The sequence below is a fragment of the Rhinoderma darwinii genome, chromosome 8, assembly GCF_050947455.1.
Source record: "Rhinoderma darwinii isolate aRhiDar2 chromosome 8, aRhiDar2.hap1, whole genome shotgun sequence".
Classification (NCBI taxonomy): Eukaryota; Metazoa; Chordata; class Amphibia; order Anura; family Rhinodermatidae; genus Rhinoderma; species Rhinoderma darwinii.
In genome coordinates, this window is record NC_134694.1 from 25,229,323 (window position 1) to 25,251,257 (window position 21,935).

The 21,935-nt window shown below is 41.9% G+C and overlaps 1 protein-coding gene across 2 annotated transcripts in view; it reads right to left on the reverse strand.

The window, feature by feature from the left end:
- Positions 1–93: 93 nt before the first annotated feature.
- The window catches only part of CRB2 (crumbs cell polarity complex component 2), a 129,151-nt gene continuing 107,309 nt past the window's right edge, over positions 94–21,935 (reverse strand). Inside the window, exons 11-13 of one of the 2 annotated variants that reach the window (XM_075835516.1) lie at positions 21,488–21,604; positions 19,316–19,436; positions 94–2,873 (exon numbers count right to left, since the gene is read on the reverse strand). In XM_075835516.1, coding sequence (XP_075691631.1) covers positions 2,649–2,873; positions 19,316–19,436; positions 21,488–21,604 — 463 coding nt within the window. In that variant the 3' untranslated portion in view covers positions 94–2,648. Of the gene's footprint in view, positions 2,874–16,538; positions 17,859–19,315; positions 19,437–21,487; positions 21,605–21,935 lie in introns of those variants that run through there. The other variant, XM_075835515.1, reaches the window with a different exon arrangement.

The following is a 21,935-nucleotide window of genomic DNA, read 5'->3' on the forward strand; positions in this document are numbered from 1 at the left end:
AATGAATTGGTTTCAAATGTTTAGTAAGGAAAATATTTTATTTACATGAAATAATTTAAACATTTCCATCAGAAAATCAGACCATTGTGTCATCTCAGATTTCATTCCTGACATTTCATCTATGTACAAAGATCAGCCACGACAAAATAGAAGTTAACAGCCTCTGTTCTAATTACTGTGGATAAGTTTGTTAGCATATTATACATCATATAACATTAGGATATATACAGTAGTATTCTGTCCCCTCTAGACAAGGTATCATACGCAGTAAGATCTGACAATCGGGATCAATTTTGTAGACTCTCAGGCTACTTGATTTTCTGTGATGTGTATGAGAAGGCACTTAGGTTAGACCCGTAGTGCATTATAGAGATCTGGACGCATCTTTGCTTGGGCTGGTAGATATGTATACCAAGCAAGATGACGGAGGCTACAGGCAAACACAGTGTTAGGTTATACTGTATCTGTACCGTATGTGGATGCAGTTTGTGTGTACAATTTTCCTGCTCTAATTCAAAAATAGCAACTTTGCAAAGAACCTTCATTAAAACTATCGTTTTGCGTCTACATCTCCTAAGCAAACCCGTGCTTCTCCATGGCTAGACTACAAACAAACCCTGTGTAGTCATACTCCCTTCCATCTGTCCCTACTTTTTGGTAACCTATGAAATGTAAGGGAATATGACTGCAGAATCAGACTACACACAGTGTTTGCTTGTAGTCTGTTACCATGGAGACATAGGTATTTTTGTGTCTAGGAACTATAGACCCAAAACAGTAGATTTTTTATTATTATTATTATCCCAGTCCTTAAAGTGGGGTGTCAACTGTAAACAGACAGCTGACACCCGCTGGATATACTTCCCCGTCCCACTTTTGCCGTACATGTAGGACAGAAGTCAGGAAGGGGTTAAAGTGGTTGTATCATATTGTGTCATATTCAGTAAGCCTATGGATGCATTACACAGGACTAATGTGTGGGCTATACCATTCTACTGTGACAGGGGCCTCATGCACTATAATACGTGTATATTAGAAAACGGTATGATTTCCTATTCTACAAATAAGTTAAAAAAATAAAATAAAAACTGGACCAACCCCTTTAACCCTATCGAGATTCTGTGGCATGACCCGAAGAGAGATGTGCACACACGGCATCCCCGAAATATTGATGAACCGAAAAACTTTTGCAGGAGTGAATAGTCTAAAATTCCTCCTCAACGTTGTACAGATCTTATTTGCAATTACAGGAAACGTTTGGTGGAAATTATTTCTATAAAGGCGGATCTACATGTTATTAAATTCAAGGGTTCACTTACCTTTTCTCCCTGCACTGTGGTCTCAACGTGCTCAATCAAAGACATGAATAGTAGAACTGTTTGTGTGTTGTTTGTATTGTTAGATAGTCACAATTCTAGACAAATACTAAGATAACAGACCACATTTTGTTAGTAATCAATGCAGAAATCCAGATAATTCCTAGGGGGGGTTTTACACTGTGCGATTATCGGGCAAACGATTGTTCATAGAACGCTCGTTGCCGATAATTGTCCTGTGTAAAAAGGGCAGCGATCAAAGGATGGACGAGCAAACGCTCGATCATCTGCTGATCGTATGGTTTTAAAAAAGTAAAATATAATCGTTGTCGGTGGCACATCTCCCTGTGTAAACGGGGAGATGTGCTGCCGACATGATAATAATGTATGGGGACGAGCGATTGGAGAAACGACCGCTCGTCCCCATTCATAGCTCTGTGTGACAAGAGCAAGTGATCGCCGATGTCTCGTTGATCGGTGCTTCCTTGCACAGGCCGAGTGTCGGCCGGTATAAAAGGACTTTAAGGGTTTGCTTACCTTTTTCTTTGAACTATAAATGAGTGGCAGAACACTCTCCTATATATATACAATCCTGTACAAAGAAAACTGTTTTATAATCATACCGGTCATCATTCCCTCACCCCTATAAACAGATCTATAGCAGCGGCCAGAGCCACAAAAACGAACGTCCTTACCATTCAAATGACCCAATCAATGCAAATCACTAGGTCATTCACCTCGAAGACTATGGCTGTTTTTCTACAGATGAGGCTCATATGGATCAAGCAAACTTCAGTCTTACCAAGTACGTCACTGTTAGTCTGGATTGACAGTTTTTGTTACTTTTGACTGTGCAACGCATCTTAAATGTTGCAGCTGTAATCTGGTTTTGTACAAACCACTGCAAAACTTTGTAAAAACACGTGGGTATTCGAAAAAAGCATGAGTTTCTTTTGGTTGCCTTTCAAAACGCAACAAAAACGCACAATGTGAACCCAGCCTTATCCTATATCATAGGCTGATTTCGCACCACAGCTTCGGTCAGTGACTTACACCATGTTAACAGCATATACTTTGTTTTAGTTGCATGTGTTTGTGATATACAAGTGCTCATTCCTAATACTGGAAGATCGCAACCTTAGAAAACTTGGGTCCAAAGACGCTGGTTGGGAAACAGTCAGGAACATTGTAACTGTAATGTTTCCCTTTTACAATAGTGTGAGATAGTAGTAGGGTTTCCTCCAGGGGTAAAAAGTTTGGAAGTTACTGTGTAATGTTTTTCTTTTTCCTCGTTCTCCTTTTGTTGGTGCTTTTCATAGTTTGTTTCCTTCCTCAGATCAGTCGCTCTGTAGGTGGCAGCTTCAGGACGTTCCACATTTCTACTCTAGCTCCGTCCTTTTCTTGCCGACTTGGACTATATGTCCCTTGCGTGGCTCTCTTTTTCCTCATTGTGATCATAACAACTGTGATGACAAGTAGTAGTATGAAAAGCATTCCTGTTCCTATAGCTGACCCAATCAGAGTGGAGGTTTCGGCTTTTCGGATCAAACGTGGTTTCTGCATAGAACATAGAAGGATGAATACAAATACCAAAAACAGCAAGTACATAGCAGAGGATGGCATCCTAACAGAAGAGAAGCACACCGCGTGTTAAAACAGGTGGGGCTCATTTTAGTTTGCCGAAAAATGTATTCTCTTGCAGTCATTTTTGTCCTATATTCCCGGGAGCTGCTGTCAGTCATTGCTATTTCTGTTAAACATTAAAGGGGTATTCCCATCACAGACCGAGTCGGAGGACCCCCGTTCTCAAGATCCGTGTGGGTCCCAGAGCTTTATAACATATCCTGTAGATATACCATAAACGTCTAAGATGGCGGTCCCCATTTAGGGTATGTTCACACGTTGCGAATAAGCTTTGGATTTGTGGCTGGAAAATCTGCAGCATAGTACAGTAGCAGCAAAGTGGATGAGATTTGAAGAAACTTCATCCACAAGCTGCGGATTTTTTTTTCCCCTAAATTGATTTGGGGTGCAGATTGTAAAGCCGCAGCATGTCAATTTCTGATGCGGAGTCAATGAAGATTTGTTGTGGATATTCCCCCTTAACATCAATGGGGAAGTAAAAATCCCACAAATGGCAATTGTTGTGGAATTTGCTACGATTCCGACACATTTTCGCAGCAAATTCCGCACATTCTGGGAAAAAAAATGTCAAATTTGAAAGGAAAAAAAATAATTATACTCATCTCATGGCGCTCCCATGGCAACACGGGTCTGTGTACAGGTGGTCTCCTGTGCTGACGTTTCGTCACAAGAGAGTGTAGCATATTTTTTTTTTCCCTCTGTTGCCAGTTTTCCCGCAGTGGTCAATCCGGCGGAATATATCCACACACCATTTGGTGTGAATATCCATCAGTATTTCCCTGCGGGTTCGACGTCAGACACGCTGCAAACTTTTCCACAGCATATCCGACCCATGTGAACATGCCTTAAAGCGGTAGTGCAGTATTAGAAGAAAATGGCTGCAGTCGTCCAGAAAAAGTGTCACACAGGTCCATAGGTTGGGTCTGGTGTTGCAGTTTCGCTCTATTAAACAGACTAGGGCTGAATTGCAATACCACATACAACCAGTGGACAGGTGTGGCACGGTTTTTTAAATAAAACCCGCTATGTTTTTGTAATCCTGGATAATCCCTTATAATAATGGGTTTTCCAAACCAGACAATCCTCCCTTTAAAGTTCCCTATAAGGAATTGGAGTTTATAGGGGGGTTTCTGTTTTCGGACCCTCATCTATTCTCCAGAGCAGAGAGCAGCTGCAAACTGCCTCTCAGACGGACACAGAGTGGGCATTCATTGTAATGAGAACTATGTAATGCTTTAATTTCATAGCAGCAGAACTTCAGGAGAAATGAACACTTGCTGACAGGTTTGCCCACAGATTTTAGGGGATGTTATGTGGAACATCTGGGGACCCTTCTAACAAAAAGGGATTGTCCAAAGTGTTCTGGAATGGTACTGCATTTAGCCTGCAAAATCAAAAGCTGAATGCAGCAGATAAGTTTAAAGGGGTTTTCCCATGGCATCTTGTGGACATGTCATAAATGTCTGTCAAATGTCAGATAGATGCGGGTCCCACCTCCGGGACAGCCTAGCTCAGCGAGATACGCTATTTTCGTAACTCCCAACCATGTGATCAGGAAGTGGCCGGGAGGCAGCGTGAGCACAAAAAGCTAGAACGGGGTTTAAAGGGGCCCCGTTCTAGATGTAGGTGCAGGTCCCAGTGGTGGGACCCGCATCTATCTGACCTTTGACATATGCTGTGGACATGTCCTAAATATCTGTCATGGGAAAACCCCTTTAATCCCTTCTTGCTGCAGCCATTTTTCAGATTTTCATTTTTTTTATTTTTATGTCGATATAGTCCTATAATTTTTGCGGGACAAGTTGTAGTTTTTTGTAGCACCATTTATTGTGTCATATAATGTACTAGGAAAGGGACTAAAAATTATTTGTGGGGTAGAAAATGAAAAAAACAGCGATTTCTCTATTGTTTTTTGCGCTTTGTTTTTACGCAATTCACTGTGCAATTAAAACAACATGCTAACTTTATTTGGCGGGTTAATACGATTACGGCGATACCAAATATATATAGTTTGTTCTATATTTTACTACTTTTACAAGTCAAAACCTAAGTGTAAAAAATGTAATTGATTTTGTGACTCCAAATTCTGAGAGCCATAACTTTTGTATTTTTCTGTCGATTAAGTGGATGCGGGTTTATTTATTGCGGGATAAGCTGTAGTTTTTAATGATACCATTTTGGGGTATATGCGATGTTTTGATCACTTTTTCTTTAATTTTTGGTGGGATATGAGGATCCAAAAAAATAGCAATTCTGGTGTTTACCTTATTTTTCGTTACATTTTTTTATGGTGTACACAGAGCCTCTTCAACCTGCACGGTCATCACATTATAAGTGGCCTATCTTGTACATGATGTGATTGGCGCTGTAACGCAGATTACAGCAGTGGTTTTTAATTGGAAAAAGGAAACATTTTTGACGGAGTTATGACCTATTTTCGCTTTATGTTAATGACTTTCTCAATGCCCAACGGGGCGTGTTTTACTTTTTGACCAAGTGGGCGTTGTGGAGAGAAGTGTATGACGGTGACCAATCAGCGTCATACACTTCTCTCCATTCATTTACACAGCACATAGTGATCTTACTAGATCACTATGTGCAGCCACATACACACACATTAACGTTACTCAAGTGTCCTGACAATGAATATATATCACTACCAGCCAAGACGTGATGTCTATTCAGAATCCTGACACTTCGGTAACGTTTGTGTGAGATTTACAGCAATGCAAGCGTAATCTCATTTTAAATGACAGTTTACAGTGTAATCCCACGAGTAAGATCTAGTAAGATCACGATGTGCTGTGTAAATGAATGGAGAGAAGTGTATGACGCTGATTGGTCACTGATTGGTCAGCATCATACACTTCTCTCCACAACGCCCACTTGGTCATATAGTAAAACACGCCCAGTTGGTCAATGAGAAAGTCATTAGCATAAAGCTAAAATACGTCATGACTCCGTCAAAAATGAATGTTTTTCTAACAAAAAAACACTGCTGTAATCTTATAATGTGGTGACAGAGCCTCTTTAAATAATACATTGTAATAGAATTGGTATCGCCACATCCGTAAAACTCTGAACTCTTTTTTTTTTTTTTTTTTTACTATGCTCTACTGGGAAAATGGGAAAAGGTGGGTTTTGTGAACTTGTACTCCTTTTTTTTTTTTTTACTAAATTTGTCCTGGTTTTTCTTAGTCCCCCTAGGAGACTTCAACCAGCGATCGTTAGATCGCTTGCACTATATACTGCATTACTAATGTATTGCAGGAGATTGTGATTCTGACAGGCCTCTATTAAGCCCTGCCAGAGGCAGGGCTTAATAGGAGGACAAATATTTTGGACCTGGGGACCTTCATTAGGCCCCTAGGCAGCCAAAGCAACCATCGCCACCCCGTGATTGCATTGCGGGGGGTGCGATGAGCTGTTAGAGGGGGTCGCCCTCCTCTATTTCAAATGATTTAAATGGTGTGGTTGCTAATGTGTGGGGCATTTAAGGGGTTAAAGGAGCGGCATTGCACTTGATCCCGCTCGTTACTCTGAAGTGTTGGCTGTAAAATAGAGCAGACACCTGCGTCGTATTGAGCGGGTTCACTTCGTGAGTCCGTTCCATACTTCTACCTGACTCTGACGTATGGATACGTCAAATGTGTGGAAGGGGTGAAAGGCCATCAGAGAAGATAACGGGAGTGTGATGTGTCTTGCATGAACGTGTCTGTTGAAGGTCATTTGAAATGGTGAACTGTGTGTTTTATGGTGTGTAAATCATCTTTCGTGTCTGTTTCTAGGTGAATGTTCTTTTGAAAAGGTCCCTAGTATTTGATTGGCCTGAAGTTGTGTGATTCTTCCAGACCAGCTAGTTTGTTTGTGTAGCTATGCTGTGGTGTTTCCCCTCATGTGTTGTGTTGATTTGATGAGCAGCTGAAGGAGTGTAATTTGGGCTAGTTCTCCTCCTCTATAAATGTAGACCTCGCTTTAGGGGAAGGCACTTGTGCAGGGGGGCAGTTGTGCCGAGGTCATCCCTGCCTAAGTGTCATCTTGACAAAGTGTCGTGGCAGTTACAAAAAGGCACTTAGGGAACAGGCAGCTACACAGAATGGATACCACAAACACCCATTCTTTGCCATACCTTCACAAGAAAAACAAACAGGTTTGCAGCCTCACTCCATATTGGAGCTGTTGGAGGTAGCCAGTCAAACCAGCCATTTCCCCCTTAGTACATTCTGGACACCAACGCCCCTCTCCCATGTACAGCTCACATGCACTATTCTCTGGGCAGAATCCCCCTTAGCCATCTCATCCCACTGCTAAACACAAAGGATGCTCGCATAAATCACTCAACCATCCGCTGTCTCTAACATCATGTCCTCTCTCAATCTGAAACTGAATCTTCCAAAAACTGAGCTCCTTGGGTTCCCACCGTCTACTAAACAAATGAAACCTGATCTCTCCATCTCAGTGTGTGCCACTACCATAACTCCTACGCAACATGCCCGCTGTTTCAGGGTTACTTTGGACTCCAATCTTACCTTTTACTCCTCACATTCAATCACTTACACGCTCCTGACAGTTTCACCTCAAAAACATCTCCAGAATCCGCCCTTTTCTTACTGAGGAAACAGCCACAACTCTCATTGTTGCTCTGATTCACTCTCATCTTGACTTCTGTAACTCATTAAAAGTCGCTCTTCCCCTCACTAAAGTCTCCCCTCTCCAATCTATCCTCAATGCAGCAGCCAGGATCATCTTTCTGACCAATCGCTACACAAAACGCCTCTACCCTGTGCCAATCACTACACTGGTTGCCTATCCCATGCAGATTTAAATTCAAACTTCTTATTCTTACCCACAAAGCTCTCCACAGTGCTGCACCTCCTTACATCTCCTCCCTCATCTCTGGCTACCACCCTACTCGGCCTCTACTTTCTGCCAACAATCTAAGACTAACGACCACTAGAATCAGAACCTCCCACTCCCGTCTCCAGGATTTCTCTCGTGCTGCACCACTCCTCTGGAATGCGCTACCCCAGACAATCAGATTAATTCCCAATATCCACAGTTTTAAATGTGCCCTGAAAACACTTCTTTTTAGACAGACCTATAACATTCCCTAATCTGACTCCTTTCCTTGGCCCCATTAGTCATCAGAATAAGATTCCCTCACACTCCTTGCACCGTGCTGCATTTAATGTACCTCATACACGGATACTGGCTGGTGACCGGCTCATGCAGCTTTATGTGTACCACCCCATGTGTATAAAAATGGCCGGACTATTGTACTGAACAAACACTGTTACACTTTGTGTCTCCCTTATTTACTCATAGATTGTAAACTCTTGCCAGCAGGGTCCTCAATCCTCCTGTCTGATTTGTAAATTATATCAATTATATTTGTCACTATGTAATGTCTGTTTAGGTTCCCTCAAAATTGTAAAGTGCTACGTAATATGTTGGCGCTATATAAAGATTATTATTAAAGCCCAGCAGAGAAGATAACAGTGGAGTGTGAGATGTCCTAGAGGGGTTAGTTTGCTTCTCTCATGAGGCTCCCCCTTCATTATGATTTGGTTCATTTTTCTATAAGGCTGGGTTCACACGACCTATTTTCAGGCGTAAACGAGGCGTATTATGCCTCGATTTACGCCTGAAAATAGGGCTACAATACGTCGGCAAACATCTGCCCATTCATTTGAATGGGCTTGCCGACGTACTGTGCAGACGACCTGTCATTTACGCGTCGTCGTTTGACAGCTGTCAAACGACGACGCGTAAATTGACTGCCTCGGCAAAGAAGTGCAGGACACTTCTTTGCAACGTAATTTGAGCCGTTCTTCATTGAACTCAATGAAGAGCAGCTCAAGATTTACGAGCGTCACAGACGCCTCGCATAATACGAGGAGCAGCTTTTACGGCTGAAACGAGGCAGCTGTTTTCTCCTGAAAACAGTCTGTCTTTTCAGACGTAAAAGCCTCTCATCGTGTGAACATACCCTTACAGGAAGAGGCACATAAAATATATTATGCATGGTACTTTTTTGGGGTTTTAGATTTCACTTCTGCGGATCGGTACCATGCAACAACTTAGTTTACAGACAAAACCATGCTAAAGCTTTTACAGGGAATCTGTCACCTGGCTCAGAATTTTCTAGTTCTGACTCAAGTCTTGCAATCAAGTAAATAAAAAACTTCCTCTGCAATATACCAGTTCTTTTCACTCCCACTGTAAAATGAAAAATGCAACAAATGATGCAATCAATCAGTTGAAAAATACATAAAGGGGTTTTCCCAAAATCAAAAAATTAAACACTTATACACAGGAAAGAGGATTTAGGGCTTTGGGACCCCTGTTCTCACGATTGGTGAGGATCCCACCGGTGGGGCCCCGGTCATTCAGAAAATGATCACCTATCTGGTAGATAAGCGATAATTTATACGTTTGGGAATGGTCTAGTTTAGAAAACTCTTTTTCAAATACCCTATTCAGAAATTCAGAGTTAGCATAGGAAGATCTTGCATTCAGGACCCTCATTTATTAGACAGAACACACACATCAAAGAACCATCATATCTGTGAATAACACGGACAAACCATTGACTCCAATTCCAATCAAATAGGCAGAGCTTAGGACCTGCGCCATATTCCTTAAAGGCTATGTACACCTTTGAAATCATTTTTTTTACTTAAAACAAAAAACTACCAGTGCGATTGGTGCAACTTTCAAAATACTTTTATTAAAAGTGATTTATAATTTTTGAGATACAGCTGCTTTGTATCCTGTATATAGAGCAGCTGTATCGTGCGCTAAGACCTGAATCAGTCAGGTCCACAGGATCGATCAAATCTAAGTTCATAACTTAGATGTGTCAGAGAGCTTTCACTGGACCGATAGTTCTGCAGACCAGACAAATTCAGGTCTAAGCGCATGACACAGCTGCTCTGTATACAGGATACAAAGCAGCTGTATCTCCAAAGTTTTGAAAGTTGCACCAATCACACAGAAATATTTTTTTATTTTTTTTAAATAAAACGGTCTATCAAAAGCTTACATAGCCATTAAGTTTTGAGTAATAAGGCGCACAATGCATTAAAATGACCTACTGGCATACAGCTTGGTGGTGCACCACTATTCATACATATGATGCTTCTACAAAGAGTAGATGAAAAGCAAATATTAAAATGTAATATTAGACAAATCGGTAATAACATTAAAGATCTGAATCTACTGTACAATCAGTTCGGAAACATTATCTAAGACATTACTACCCAAATGTTGTATTCATTTATTCTATATCAGAGTAATATTAAACACAAAATAACAGAATTTTCTCATTTATTTTTTAATAGAGTTCATTCATTTGCTGTTGCATTTGGCAGTTTATTTACACAGTATCTGGAATCTGGGCATTAACGTTTTCTAACAGTTCAAAATATACAAACCAATTATCATACAGTTTATACATAGGCATTTACAGAGCTCAAAACCAGCGTTCATACAGCTGCGTTATTTCATAAATGGACATTTAATAGTGACAATTGTCCCTGTGGCGGTATTGGCCCTGACTCGTGCTGCATTTGGGATCCTTGTAATACAGATCCTGATGATGGCTTTATGGCTGTTCAGAAGTAGCCAAAGTGGACAAACCGTAAGCATAATACAGTGACATTATTAGGTCTTATACTACCAAATGCCTTCGTTAATCATGAGTTCATGAGAATTACTTTCCACAGCCAATAAGTGTGTACACGAAGCAAATATATTCTAGCCCACTTTAAATCAGTTCAACCAGTCATCACAATGAGTACATAGCTGTCTAGAGCGGTCAGTCTAACCTGCTCAAAAAAACATTAAAAGAAACCTACTAATTATTGACCGTATACAATAAAAATCCAGTGTAATAGGACCATAGAAAATTGTACAATCTAATAAAAAAAAAGAGAGAAATTGTTAAATAATTGCACATCTTGATTATATGAAGTTTTGTACAATAATATACCGTAGTTATAAGCTTTAGTACGGTTTCACATCATGGCTGCATCTAGTCCTGTTCATTAGAGCTGGGGGGTGGGGGGGGGGGGGGTGTTGCAGCCAAAATACAGATGCTAAAATGCAGCCAGTTTACTGCAGTATAAAACCAAGCTCATGCTGGCAGACTTAAAGAGGCTCTGTCACCAGATTTTGCAACCCCTATCTGCTATTATACCAGATCGGCGCTGCAATGTAGATTACAGTAACGTTTTTATTTTAAAAAAACTAGCATTTTTGTCCAAGTTATGACCATTTTCGTATTTATGCAAATGAGGCTTGCAAAAGTACAACTGGGCGTGTTGAAAAGTAAAAGTACAACTGGGCGTGTTGAAAAGTAAAAGTACAACTGGGCGTGTATTATGTGCGTACATCGGGGCGTGTTTACTACTTTTACTAGCTGGGCGTTGTGTATAGAAGTATCATCCACTTCTCTTCAGAACGCCCAGCTTCTGGCAGTGCAGACACAGCCGTGTTCTCGAGAGATCACGCTGTGTCGTCACTCACAGGTCCTGCATCGTGTCGGACGAGCGAGGACACATCGGCACCAGAGGCTACAGATGATTCTGCAGCAGCATCGACGTTTGCAGGTAAGTCGATGTAGCTACTTACCTGCAAATGCTGATGCTGCTGCAGAATCAACTGTAGCCTCTGGTGCCGACACGATGCAGGACCTGTGAGTGACGTCACAGATCTGCACTGCCAGAAGCTGGGCGTTCTGAAGAGAAGTGGATGATACTTCTCATCAGAACGCCCAGCTAGTAAAAGTAGTAAACACGCCCCGATGTACACACATAATACACGCCCAGTTGTACTTTTGCAAGCCTCATTTGCATAAATACGAAAATGGTCATAACTTGGGCAAAAATGCTCGTTTTTTAAAAATAAAAACGTTACTGTAATCTACATTGCAGCGCCGATCTGCTGCAATAGCAAATAGGGGTTGCAAAATCTGGTGACAGAGCCTCTTTAAAGGGGTTGTCCAGGATTTTTTCTTAAAAAAAGTCTACTGTTCTCCCAGAAACAAGGCCACTCCTGTTCGTTCTCTTTAATAGTAATGAGCTGCAATACCAGACACAGCCCATGAACAAGAGTGGCGCTACTTATGAAGACAAAGCAGACCTTTTTTTCTCATCTCAGGCAAAATTTCTTTTGACAAAATTCTCTGTCGTAAAGAATGCAAATATTTTCAGATTCTTTTTTGCTAGGAAGCAGTCATGATTTTATTACTTATTGTGTTAAAAACAAATAGTCCCTGGTCTACTTTTAAAAAAGGGAGGGGTTTAAAAGGAAAGTTTGAATACCTAGCTAATATGGTTTAAACTTTAAACCATTCGTGCTTAAGGAATCTGACATGATAGAAATGTGCATTTTTTTATCTTTTTTTTAAATTCTATGTCCACCTTCTAAAACCAAATAGTCTTCATTAGAAAAAATTTGTATCGTTTGGTATCTACAGCTCGGATAAGTTAGTCAAAATAGGGGACAATTGGAAGGGAATATGACTGCAGGAACAGACTAGATAGGGATATGTGTTGTCCGTTACCATGGAAACGCATAGGTCGGTATAGGTGCTGTAGAAACAAAAATGATAGGACATTTTTCATTGGAACAATTTACAAAGTTGTAGCATTTAAAATTTTAGATGCACCAGACCAATAAAAACATTTAGTTGCGGTGGTGGCCATAAGTGACGCTAATTAATTAGCTTACAGACCTGCATTATTATAATGTGTACTGACTCTTGCAACTAAGGTGAGGATACATGTAGCGGTGTCCGCATGCAGCCAAAGACCAAGTGCGGTGGACACGGATTACAAATTGAAGGCAGCACAATTTTGCAGGTAGCACTGCAATTTAACCCGCAAAACCACACAGTCGTTAATAGATAAACTGTGGTATTACCTGTAAAATAGTGCTGTCATTAACTATCAATTTGGAATCCGCTCCCTCCGCGCATGCGTAGCGGCATCCGCATGTGACTGAAAGCCACACCCATGTCCTCACCCATAGTCTTCATTTTTGTTCTATTTTTTGAAAAATCAAGCATAGGATGTGTCCACTGACCGTTACATAGGGCGGTATATTAAAGCTACAGGTCCATAATCCTAGTAGCCAAAACGGCACAAAAAAATTGGCTATTAGGAGTGCTAAATGGCTACAGTAGACTCATTGTTATGAATCCAATGTATTCATGAACAGAGCCCTCCTATCTCTGCAGTGACGGAGGCTGATGATAGATAGAGGATTGATAGATAGATAGATAGATAGATAGATAGATAAAAGCCTGTCAGTCACCGCAGAGGGTAGAGTCTGGGGGAGCCTTCTCATAAAAACACCAGACTCATAACGAACAGTCTGCTGTATTCTATCAATGAACCTATTATCCAAACTTGTGCCATTTTGGCTACTAGCAGTACATACCTGTAATATGCTGCCCTTACACCTTCATTTAATTTGCTACCCCTATTTGCTTTACTTTACACACCTATTTGTATACCAATTCTCCACAGGAGTGGGCAGTATGCATAGTGTGTACTGCTGTCTTCCAGGGAGGCCGCTGCTCTGACTGCAGAAACATGCAGGGAAGCAGCAGTCCATGATCACGTGTAACTGCTATGTATACAGCGCCAAATAGACCTTGTTTCCACGGTTACAAATTATAAAGAAACCCTGTGTAGTCTTGTCCTGTAGTCATACTTTTTCCCATTTGTCCTGCAAGTGTCAAGAAGTAGGGGACAGATGGAATGGACCAACACTAAACAGGGTTTGTAACTTGTAACCATGGAAACACATAGGTCTGCATAGGAGTTGTAGACACAAAATGGTAAGATAGTCTTGATTAAACATATCTAAAAAATAGCTGATGTTTCTTTCGGTGACATTTATTTAAAAAAAAATTTGGGTTGCAAATGTGTACAGTATTTGATTTCTGCCAAGACCGGACCTTTCTCTGGTCAAACTCCTAGTACTGTGTGGCTATGCCAGCCCATGGGGAGCAATATCCTCAACACTTAGACCTTATTCACACGACAGGGTTTCCCGGCCGTGTGACGGCCGTTCATAAAACGGCCGACTCACGGCCGCAGTAGGCACAATAGACCCCTAATGGGGCTATTCACAAGACCGATTTTTTTTGACGGCCCGGGAAACCAGACCGTCAAAAAATGGGACATGCCCTATTTTCAGCCGTTCACCCAGCCGCCCGGCTCCCATAGAAGTCTATGGGGCCGGGTAAGACACGGCCATCACTTGAATGTGCTCCAAGTGAGGGCCATGTCTTCCGTCGCTCACTCTCTCTCCTTCTCCTCCTCACAGTGCAAAGGGCATGTGAGGAGGAGGGTATTTTTTTGCTCCCTGTAGGAGTGGAATCTCCGGCTACGCTGTGGCCGGGGATTCTGCTTCAGAAGAGCCTGACGTCACTGTGTCCATATATGGATACAGTGAAGTCAGGGACTTCTCCTGGAGCGGAAACACCGGCCACAGGCTCAGGGATTCTGCTTCAGAAGTGCCTGACGTCACTCCAGGAGAAGTCCCTGACTTCACTGTCCATATATGGACATTGAAGTCAGAGACTTCTCCTGGAATGGTGGCGCTATCTACAGACAGGTAGGGGGGGAGGTGCTGTGTAGAACTACCTACAGTGGGCTGTGTGGCATTACCTATGGGGGGGGGGGGGGGTGTCTGTGTGCCACTACCTACAGGGGGGCTGTGGCAGTATCTACAGAGGGAAGTGTGTGGCAAAAAATTTACAAATGAAATTCATCCGATTTTAAAACGGACAGGGAAAAAAACGGATGCAAAACGGGTCAAAATTAGCAGTTCGGAACGGAATTGGAACGGATGCCAGACGGATGCGAAACGGTCCAAAACGGCTGTTTTTATCGGCGGACACTCGGACTCGGTCATGTGAATAAGGCCTTATGCCAGGTTCCCACGATGTCTAAACGCTGCGGAATTTCTGCATCTGATTTCTGTGCAGAAATTCCGCACCATTTACAGTAGCAGCACAGTGGATGAGATTTAGAAAATCTCACGCCCACACTGTGTAAAAAACAAACAAAGTGTAAACGTTAAGAAATTGACCAGCGGCGCCAAATTTAATTTTGCAACATGTCAATTTATGCTGCGTATTAGTTGATTTTCCGTTGCGGGTTTTCCCCATTGAATTGAATGGGGACGCAACTCCCGCGGCATATTCGCAGTACACAAAGTACTGGATAATCGCAACTACGGAAAAAAAAACCCAGACTAAGCCAGAACGCTTTCCTCCTTCCTGCAGTCCGGCGTCCTAGGATTACGTTTCATCCGATGTGACAGCTGCAGCTAATCACAAGCTGCAGCGTCACATGGCCTGCAACGTCATCATAGGAGGCCGGACCACACGCAGAGAAGACGGATGGGGTAAGTATGAGCGCTTTCTTCCAAATGAAAAAAACGCAACGCAGCGTATTCGGCCCGTGGGAACAACGTTGGTTTATTGTCGTTAAACATTTGCAAATAATGACACACTATATTTGTGCAATAATTTGTGACTTTTTGCAGCTCATTAAGAAGTGAGCAGGGCGTAGAGTTTCCTTTGTGGCGCACGGACAGTCCAAGATGCAACAAATGTTTTAAAAGGCATGCGTCTCAATAAATTTGTCGCATTTTGCTCTTGCAGCCTTAGGCTGGATTCACACAAGCACATTACGTCGGTAATGGACGGAACATATTTCGGCCGGAAGTCCCGGACCGAACACAGTGCAGGGAGCCGGGCTCCTAGCATCATAGTTATGTACGACGCTAGGAGTCCCTGCCTCTCTGCAGGACAACTGTCCCTTACTGTAATCATGTTTTCAGTACGGGACAGTTGTCCTGCAGAGAGGCAGGGACTCCTAGCGTCGTACATAACTATGATACTAGGAGCCCGGCTCCCTGCACTGTGTTCGGTCCGGGACTTGCGGCCAAAATACGTCCGTCTATTACGGACGTAATGTGCTCGTGTGAATCCAGCCTTAGTCTTCGTAAATCATGTAAGCATGCATGTTGCAGATGTACATTATATAATTTTACCTTGTCTTCTCTAAATGGTATTTGTCTAAGACCTTAGAACTGGTCTGTAAGAAATATAAAAATATCAGTAAATAAAAGTTTGTGGATATTCAGTACCATTGAGGTGGAGTAGACAGTGGTATGATAGCAGCAAGAGAAATGTCTGTAATATCTCACAGACTGAGACAAACTAGTATCGAAAGAAAGCAGGCGATGAAGGGAGGGATTGCCGTTAGCACCTCCTGCACACGACCCAGATCGGGCCGTGAAAAACGGTCCGAGTGTCGGCTGGATTTCCCGGCCCGACCACGGTACAGGTGAACGGGACTCCTGGCATCATAGCGTCTTAAAATGTCTAGGAGTCTCTGACCCCACAGTTCTGTACTGTATCATTTTGTTCAGTTCGGAACAGCAGTTCCGTGGGGAGGCAGGGACACCTACCATCATAAAATGTCTATGATGCCAGGAGTCCTGTTCACCTGTACTGCGGTCAGTCCGGGAAATGCAGCCGACACTCAGACCGTTTTTCACGGCTCGATCTCGATCGTGTGCAAGAGGTGTCAGTGTTCCTTTTCACTGAACTACTATGTTATCCCCCTCAAAACTTTTAATGATATTATAAGGTACAGATGTGTCCACCCTTAACTTTACTTGATTTGCGTCAAGTTATAGTTTAACATAAGAATCTATGGGCGATGGATGCCATCAGTCACAGCCATCCAGTTAAAAATTGTATGTGTTAAACTTCTATGCTTTTCTAATATAGGAGACTATGGGCGACGGATGGCATCTGTCAGAGGTATTTGGGTGTTCATACATTTTTGTTTAACATCTCTCGCCATACATCTTGGGATAGGTCGGGTTTAGAGAGAAGTTAAGGAGGGGCACATCTTTACTAACACATAATGGAATTGCCAAAACCCCCATTGTGTATAATCTAAGAGCTATTGCTCTGACATGGCGGATGACGCCGGTCACTTTCTATACCAATGTATAGATAATAAGGCAGGAGAAATGCAGATGTGCAATGATTAGGTATTCTACAGCTGACATTGCTCTTCAAAAGGAAAAGTATGCAGTCCCAAGGCACAAAGAGGTTATAATACTCAGGTTATATAAAAATATCATTATAGAACAAAGGCACATCCAGAACATTGTCCTTGTCCTCTGGAAAGTTCAAGTAAACCAGATGTCTCGCCTAAGAACAGGGCTCTGGATTTAGACCCCATCTGTACACCGATACAGGTTTATCACAGCCTGTAGACTAAAGCTGGGTTCACACGGGCAGATTTCTGCCCAACACAAGTGCCGATTGGCGATATAAGATAACACTGTGTACGTGATGAGGTGGCTTTATGGCATCTTCCTATACATTAGGCAGAATTGTTTCTTTGGAGAATCTCCAAAAGTCTTATGTTTCTTGTCTTCAGGATTAAATGGCCAGTAGTAAAGACTAGCTGCCAAATACAGAGAGGAATCAAAATATTCCCAGCGATGTGACCGGAAATTCACTGTACAGAGTTGTGTTACCAAAGTAAAAGGAACCTCCTCCCATCAATTGTCTGCAACAACAGATCAGACTGTTGTGCCCCCAATTTCGGTGCCTCGACTGGTTCATATCAATCGCTCTTCCGGGGGCACTTTAAGAACACTATCCATTTCTAGCCGGGCACCTGCCACCTCCTGTTGGCTTGGACTGTATGTGCCTTCCGACTGTCTTCTCTTTCTTGCTGTCAGCATCATGAAAATGGCGACAATAATAAACAGAAGCAAAACACCACAAGACAGAGGGACTGCAACTCCAAGAAGAGGGAAGGGGAAGACCCACGCTGCATTGCTTTTCTGCAAGAAATGAACAGCATGTTATATCACAGGAGCCCTACCTGAGAGGTACAAGATACATTAGTATGATCAGAATAGGCTGGGAAGTAAACAAAACACAATATAATACAAAACCAACCTAACCTGATGTCGCCATATACACCGCATTCAGTGTGTGATCAGTCATCTGCTGAAGGGACAGGGACCTCATGTAAAAAGTAATGTGTGTGATTTGTGAAGTGGCATAGCTATAGGATTTGCTATAAATGTAATCTTACTAGTTCTTTATACATAGGTGGGTTGAGCACCCGTCAAATAAAGAAAATAGCAGTGTTCTGAATGTCATGCTACATCATATTGTACAATTATATGCAGTAAAAATCGTTGACGGCTGGAATCACAGATGCAGCTTTTCAATTAGAAGAAAAAGTATAGAGAAAAGACTGATCTTTTTTTTTTTTTTTTTTTTTTTTGTCTTTGGCTAAAAAAGTGATTCACAAATCTGCATGTGTGATTCCAGCCTAATGCAGAAATTCTAATAACCTGGCACTTGTATTCTGAATGCCTAAATCCAGCCATAGAGTGCAGTCGCGCGAGGCAGATTTTTTTTTCCAGAAATTTCTGCGACTGAAAATCCGTTCCACAGTTCCATTCATCTGAATAGAATTTACAGAAATCCATCCACCTGCTGCGGAAACAACCCCATTCAGGTGAATGGAACTAAAAATCTGCCGCGTGTGACCGCACCTTTACAGCAGCAGATCTTATGTTAAGAACATTTTATTTCGGGCAGGTTCTCTCTACCCAAGTGAGTTTCACATAAATTTCTATGACCATCTGATAATCTGGCACCTATCAAGTATCATCGATGGCAGATTAACGCCACCTCCTTTGTTTGTAATATTTCAAAACTATACCCAATCCCACCAAGTACTGGATGATCCAAGACAAACACCGACATGCATCAGAATACTTGAAACGCACATACAGTTCATAAACATGCAGGTTATACGCAAAGTCTGGACACGAAACGACAACAAATCAAATCCAGCCCAACATGAGGAGCCAGAATTCCATCTAGAAATATAAACATGTGAGGGTTGCATCCAATGCAGTAAATAGAACAATAGTAAAAGATGAGCTGTGCTTGCCTGGAAGAAGTTTTAGGCATAGAGCGAGTTACAAGCAATTCTCAGTGTTAATAAAGAACCCACAATTTCAGGCGACATAGAATGACAATACAACGGGATTATACAGAACATGCAAACAGATTGTTAACCAACACTTAAGACGCACACAGATTCCTGACAAAAGCAACAGCAATGAAGGAACTCTGGCATTCATGTGATCCCAGCAGGTGGAGTGCACACGTCTGGAGTGAAGTCACAAGCATTGCTTTGGAAAGTTTAGTATTGAGATTTTTGACACAGGACAAGTCCAGATGTATCATCATCTGCAGATTCTCAATATCCACCTACCTCACAGCGAACCCCACTGTAGCTGGCATTACAGATACACTTGTAGTTGTTGACCGAATCCTGGCATGCCCCGCCATTGAGACATGGGTTGGGTTCACAGTCATTGATATTGATCTCACATCTGCACAACCAGAAATATAACATTCAGCAAAACGTATAAACATATGAGTGTTATTAAGAATATACAACAAGAAGGATCTTATGGTCTGTGCTTGGCAATGCATACTCTCTCTTAGGCCTTATTTACACGAGCTCTGCGCATTTCGGACATGAAAAACTGCAGTTTTTCACGTCTGAGGTGCATCCGTGCTCAGCATCCGTGTCACGCATCCCCCATAGTTGAGTCTATGGAGGGATGCGTGCAAAGAACGGACATGTCCTATTTTCCCACGGACCCTTCACACGGTCCGTTGAAACAACGGCTGTGTGAACAGCCACATTTAATTACATAGGTCCGTGGGACGGCCGCTGTTTCAACGGCCGTCCCACAGACGTTAAATACGTTGGTGTAAATAAGGCCTTAGAAGCATATTCCTGTTGTACGGAGATAAAGGTTCCTCTATTTTGTCCTGCAGTCAACACCACGGATCGGCCTATAAATCCGGGAGTCAAGGTCCACTCTCATTTTTGGTCATTATTATGGTGGCCCTTACGCAGCCGGATGGTTCCGCTCAATAGATATTCAGCACTTCTGACTCTAAATGTTGGAAGATCTCGTTGTGATTAGCCAATCTTTTCTGATAGTTGTGGCATCTAAGGGTCTGAGAATAGGAAGATGTCTCATGGCACACAGACCCCTCACCTTGGATTACTGGTTTTAGTAAATAGTTTGGTATCTTAACTGCTTCATTGTTAGACACTGCAGAATAATTTTAAAAGTTATTAGTATGGTATAAAAAGTATAGACCACTGCCTCATTTATTTAAAATAAGAATGCCCAGCTTTATTTTAATGTATCCCATTCATGTATGTAATGTATTTTCCCAAAATGTGATTCAGCACTAAAAAAAACAAAAAAAAACAACAACAACTACCATTATGTCTACTACAACTCTCTAGGCAACCTCTGAATCTTATCACTTACTCCATTCAGGACCAAAATTTGCACCCCTGAATCAACTTTATGCAATTAGAAGGCACCATATGGTCCTGCAAATGAGACATAGTTATCTGTAAATAGAAGAGATGTCACATGGGCTTGGACTCAACATTGATACACCCTACCCTGAGGATGAGTTCACGTAGGTCTTGTCTGACTTGATAGATCTTCTAGAACAAGGAACATTTTTGACACAAAAGTAAAAGCATCCTCCTAGAATGTGCCCATATAAAAGTATAGGTGACATATTACAGATCCGTAAAACATAAATTTGTAATATAGGTATGTGACCTTAAGGCTGAGTTCACACGACCTATTTTCAGACGTAAACGAGGCGTATTATGCCTCGTTTTACGTCTGAAAATAGGGCTACAATACGTCGGCAAACATCTGCCCATTCATTTGAATGGGTTTGCCGACGTACTGTGCAGACGACCTGTCATTTACGCGTCGTCGTTTGACAGCTGTCAAACGACGACGCGTAAAATGACTGCCTCGTCAAAGAAGTGCAGGACACTTCTTTGCAACGTTGAAGTCAATGAAGAGCAGCTCAAGATTTACGAGCGTCAAAGACGCCTCGCATAATGCGAGGAGGAGCTTTTACGTCTGAAACGACGCAGCTGTTTTCTCCTGAAAACAGTCTGACTTTTCAGACGTAAAAGGCACTTCTCGTGTGCACATACCCTAATGGGGAAACACAATGGCATGTGAAGAATAAGGAGGAGGAATAGATATTACAAATTTCTGACACAGCTAACCATGCTTATGTTGGTTTGATCGAACTCTACAATGATTTGTACCACTGGCTTTGCGTGCGAATCTAAGCAATGCAATAGATGGAATGAAATAAAGGTGTTCATTAGATCTGCCCATTAGAGGACATGGGAAATTAGGCGACCCAGTCCATGTTAGCTTTCATCACCGGCGACATTCTTAGACCATTCCCTCAATGTGACAAACAGATGTGGCCAATTACTCCAAAAAGTCATTCCTAACACCCATTTGTGTGTAAATTGTGCTTCTGTCCAAATATACCTATAGGCTGCTCTGCTCTACAATTTCAGGATTCTTACCTTTTTCCTTTAAAGCCTGGCCTGCAAGTACAGTTTGCACCCCAGATTCCACTTTTGCATTTACCACCATTCAGACATGTAACATTTATTCTACATTGCTCAGGAGGGAACGGCCATCTGTCAAAAAAAGAAAGTGATATTTATTGTAATAATCTATGTATTATTTTCCAATGAGTTGTAAATAATTCAAAGCTTCTCTTAGTGGGACATGCGATCACCTAATTTGGTAGCGTCTCCATATCTTTCACCAGTCTTCATTGACCTGCTATACACTAATACTGGATGTAACAGGAATGGACAGTAACGTCCTGTTGGAAAGTCATGTAGAAAATGACTGCCTGATTGAACCAGTCAGATCAGACATCTAATATATATATATATATATATATATATATATATATATATATATATATATATATATAAAAAAAAAGACTGGAGCACTATGGAG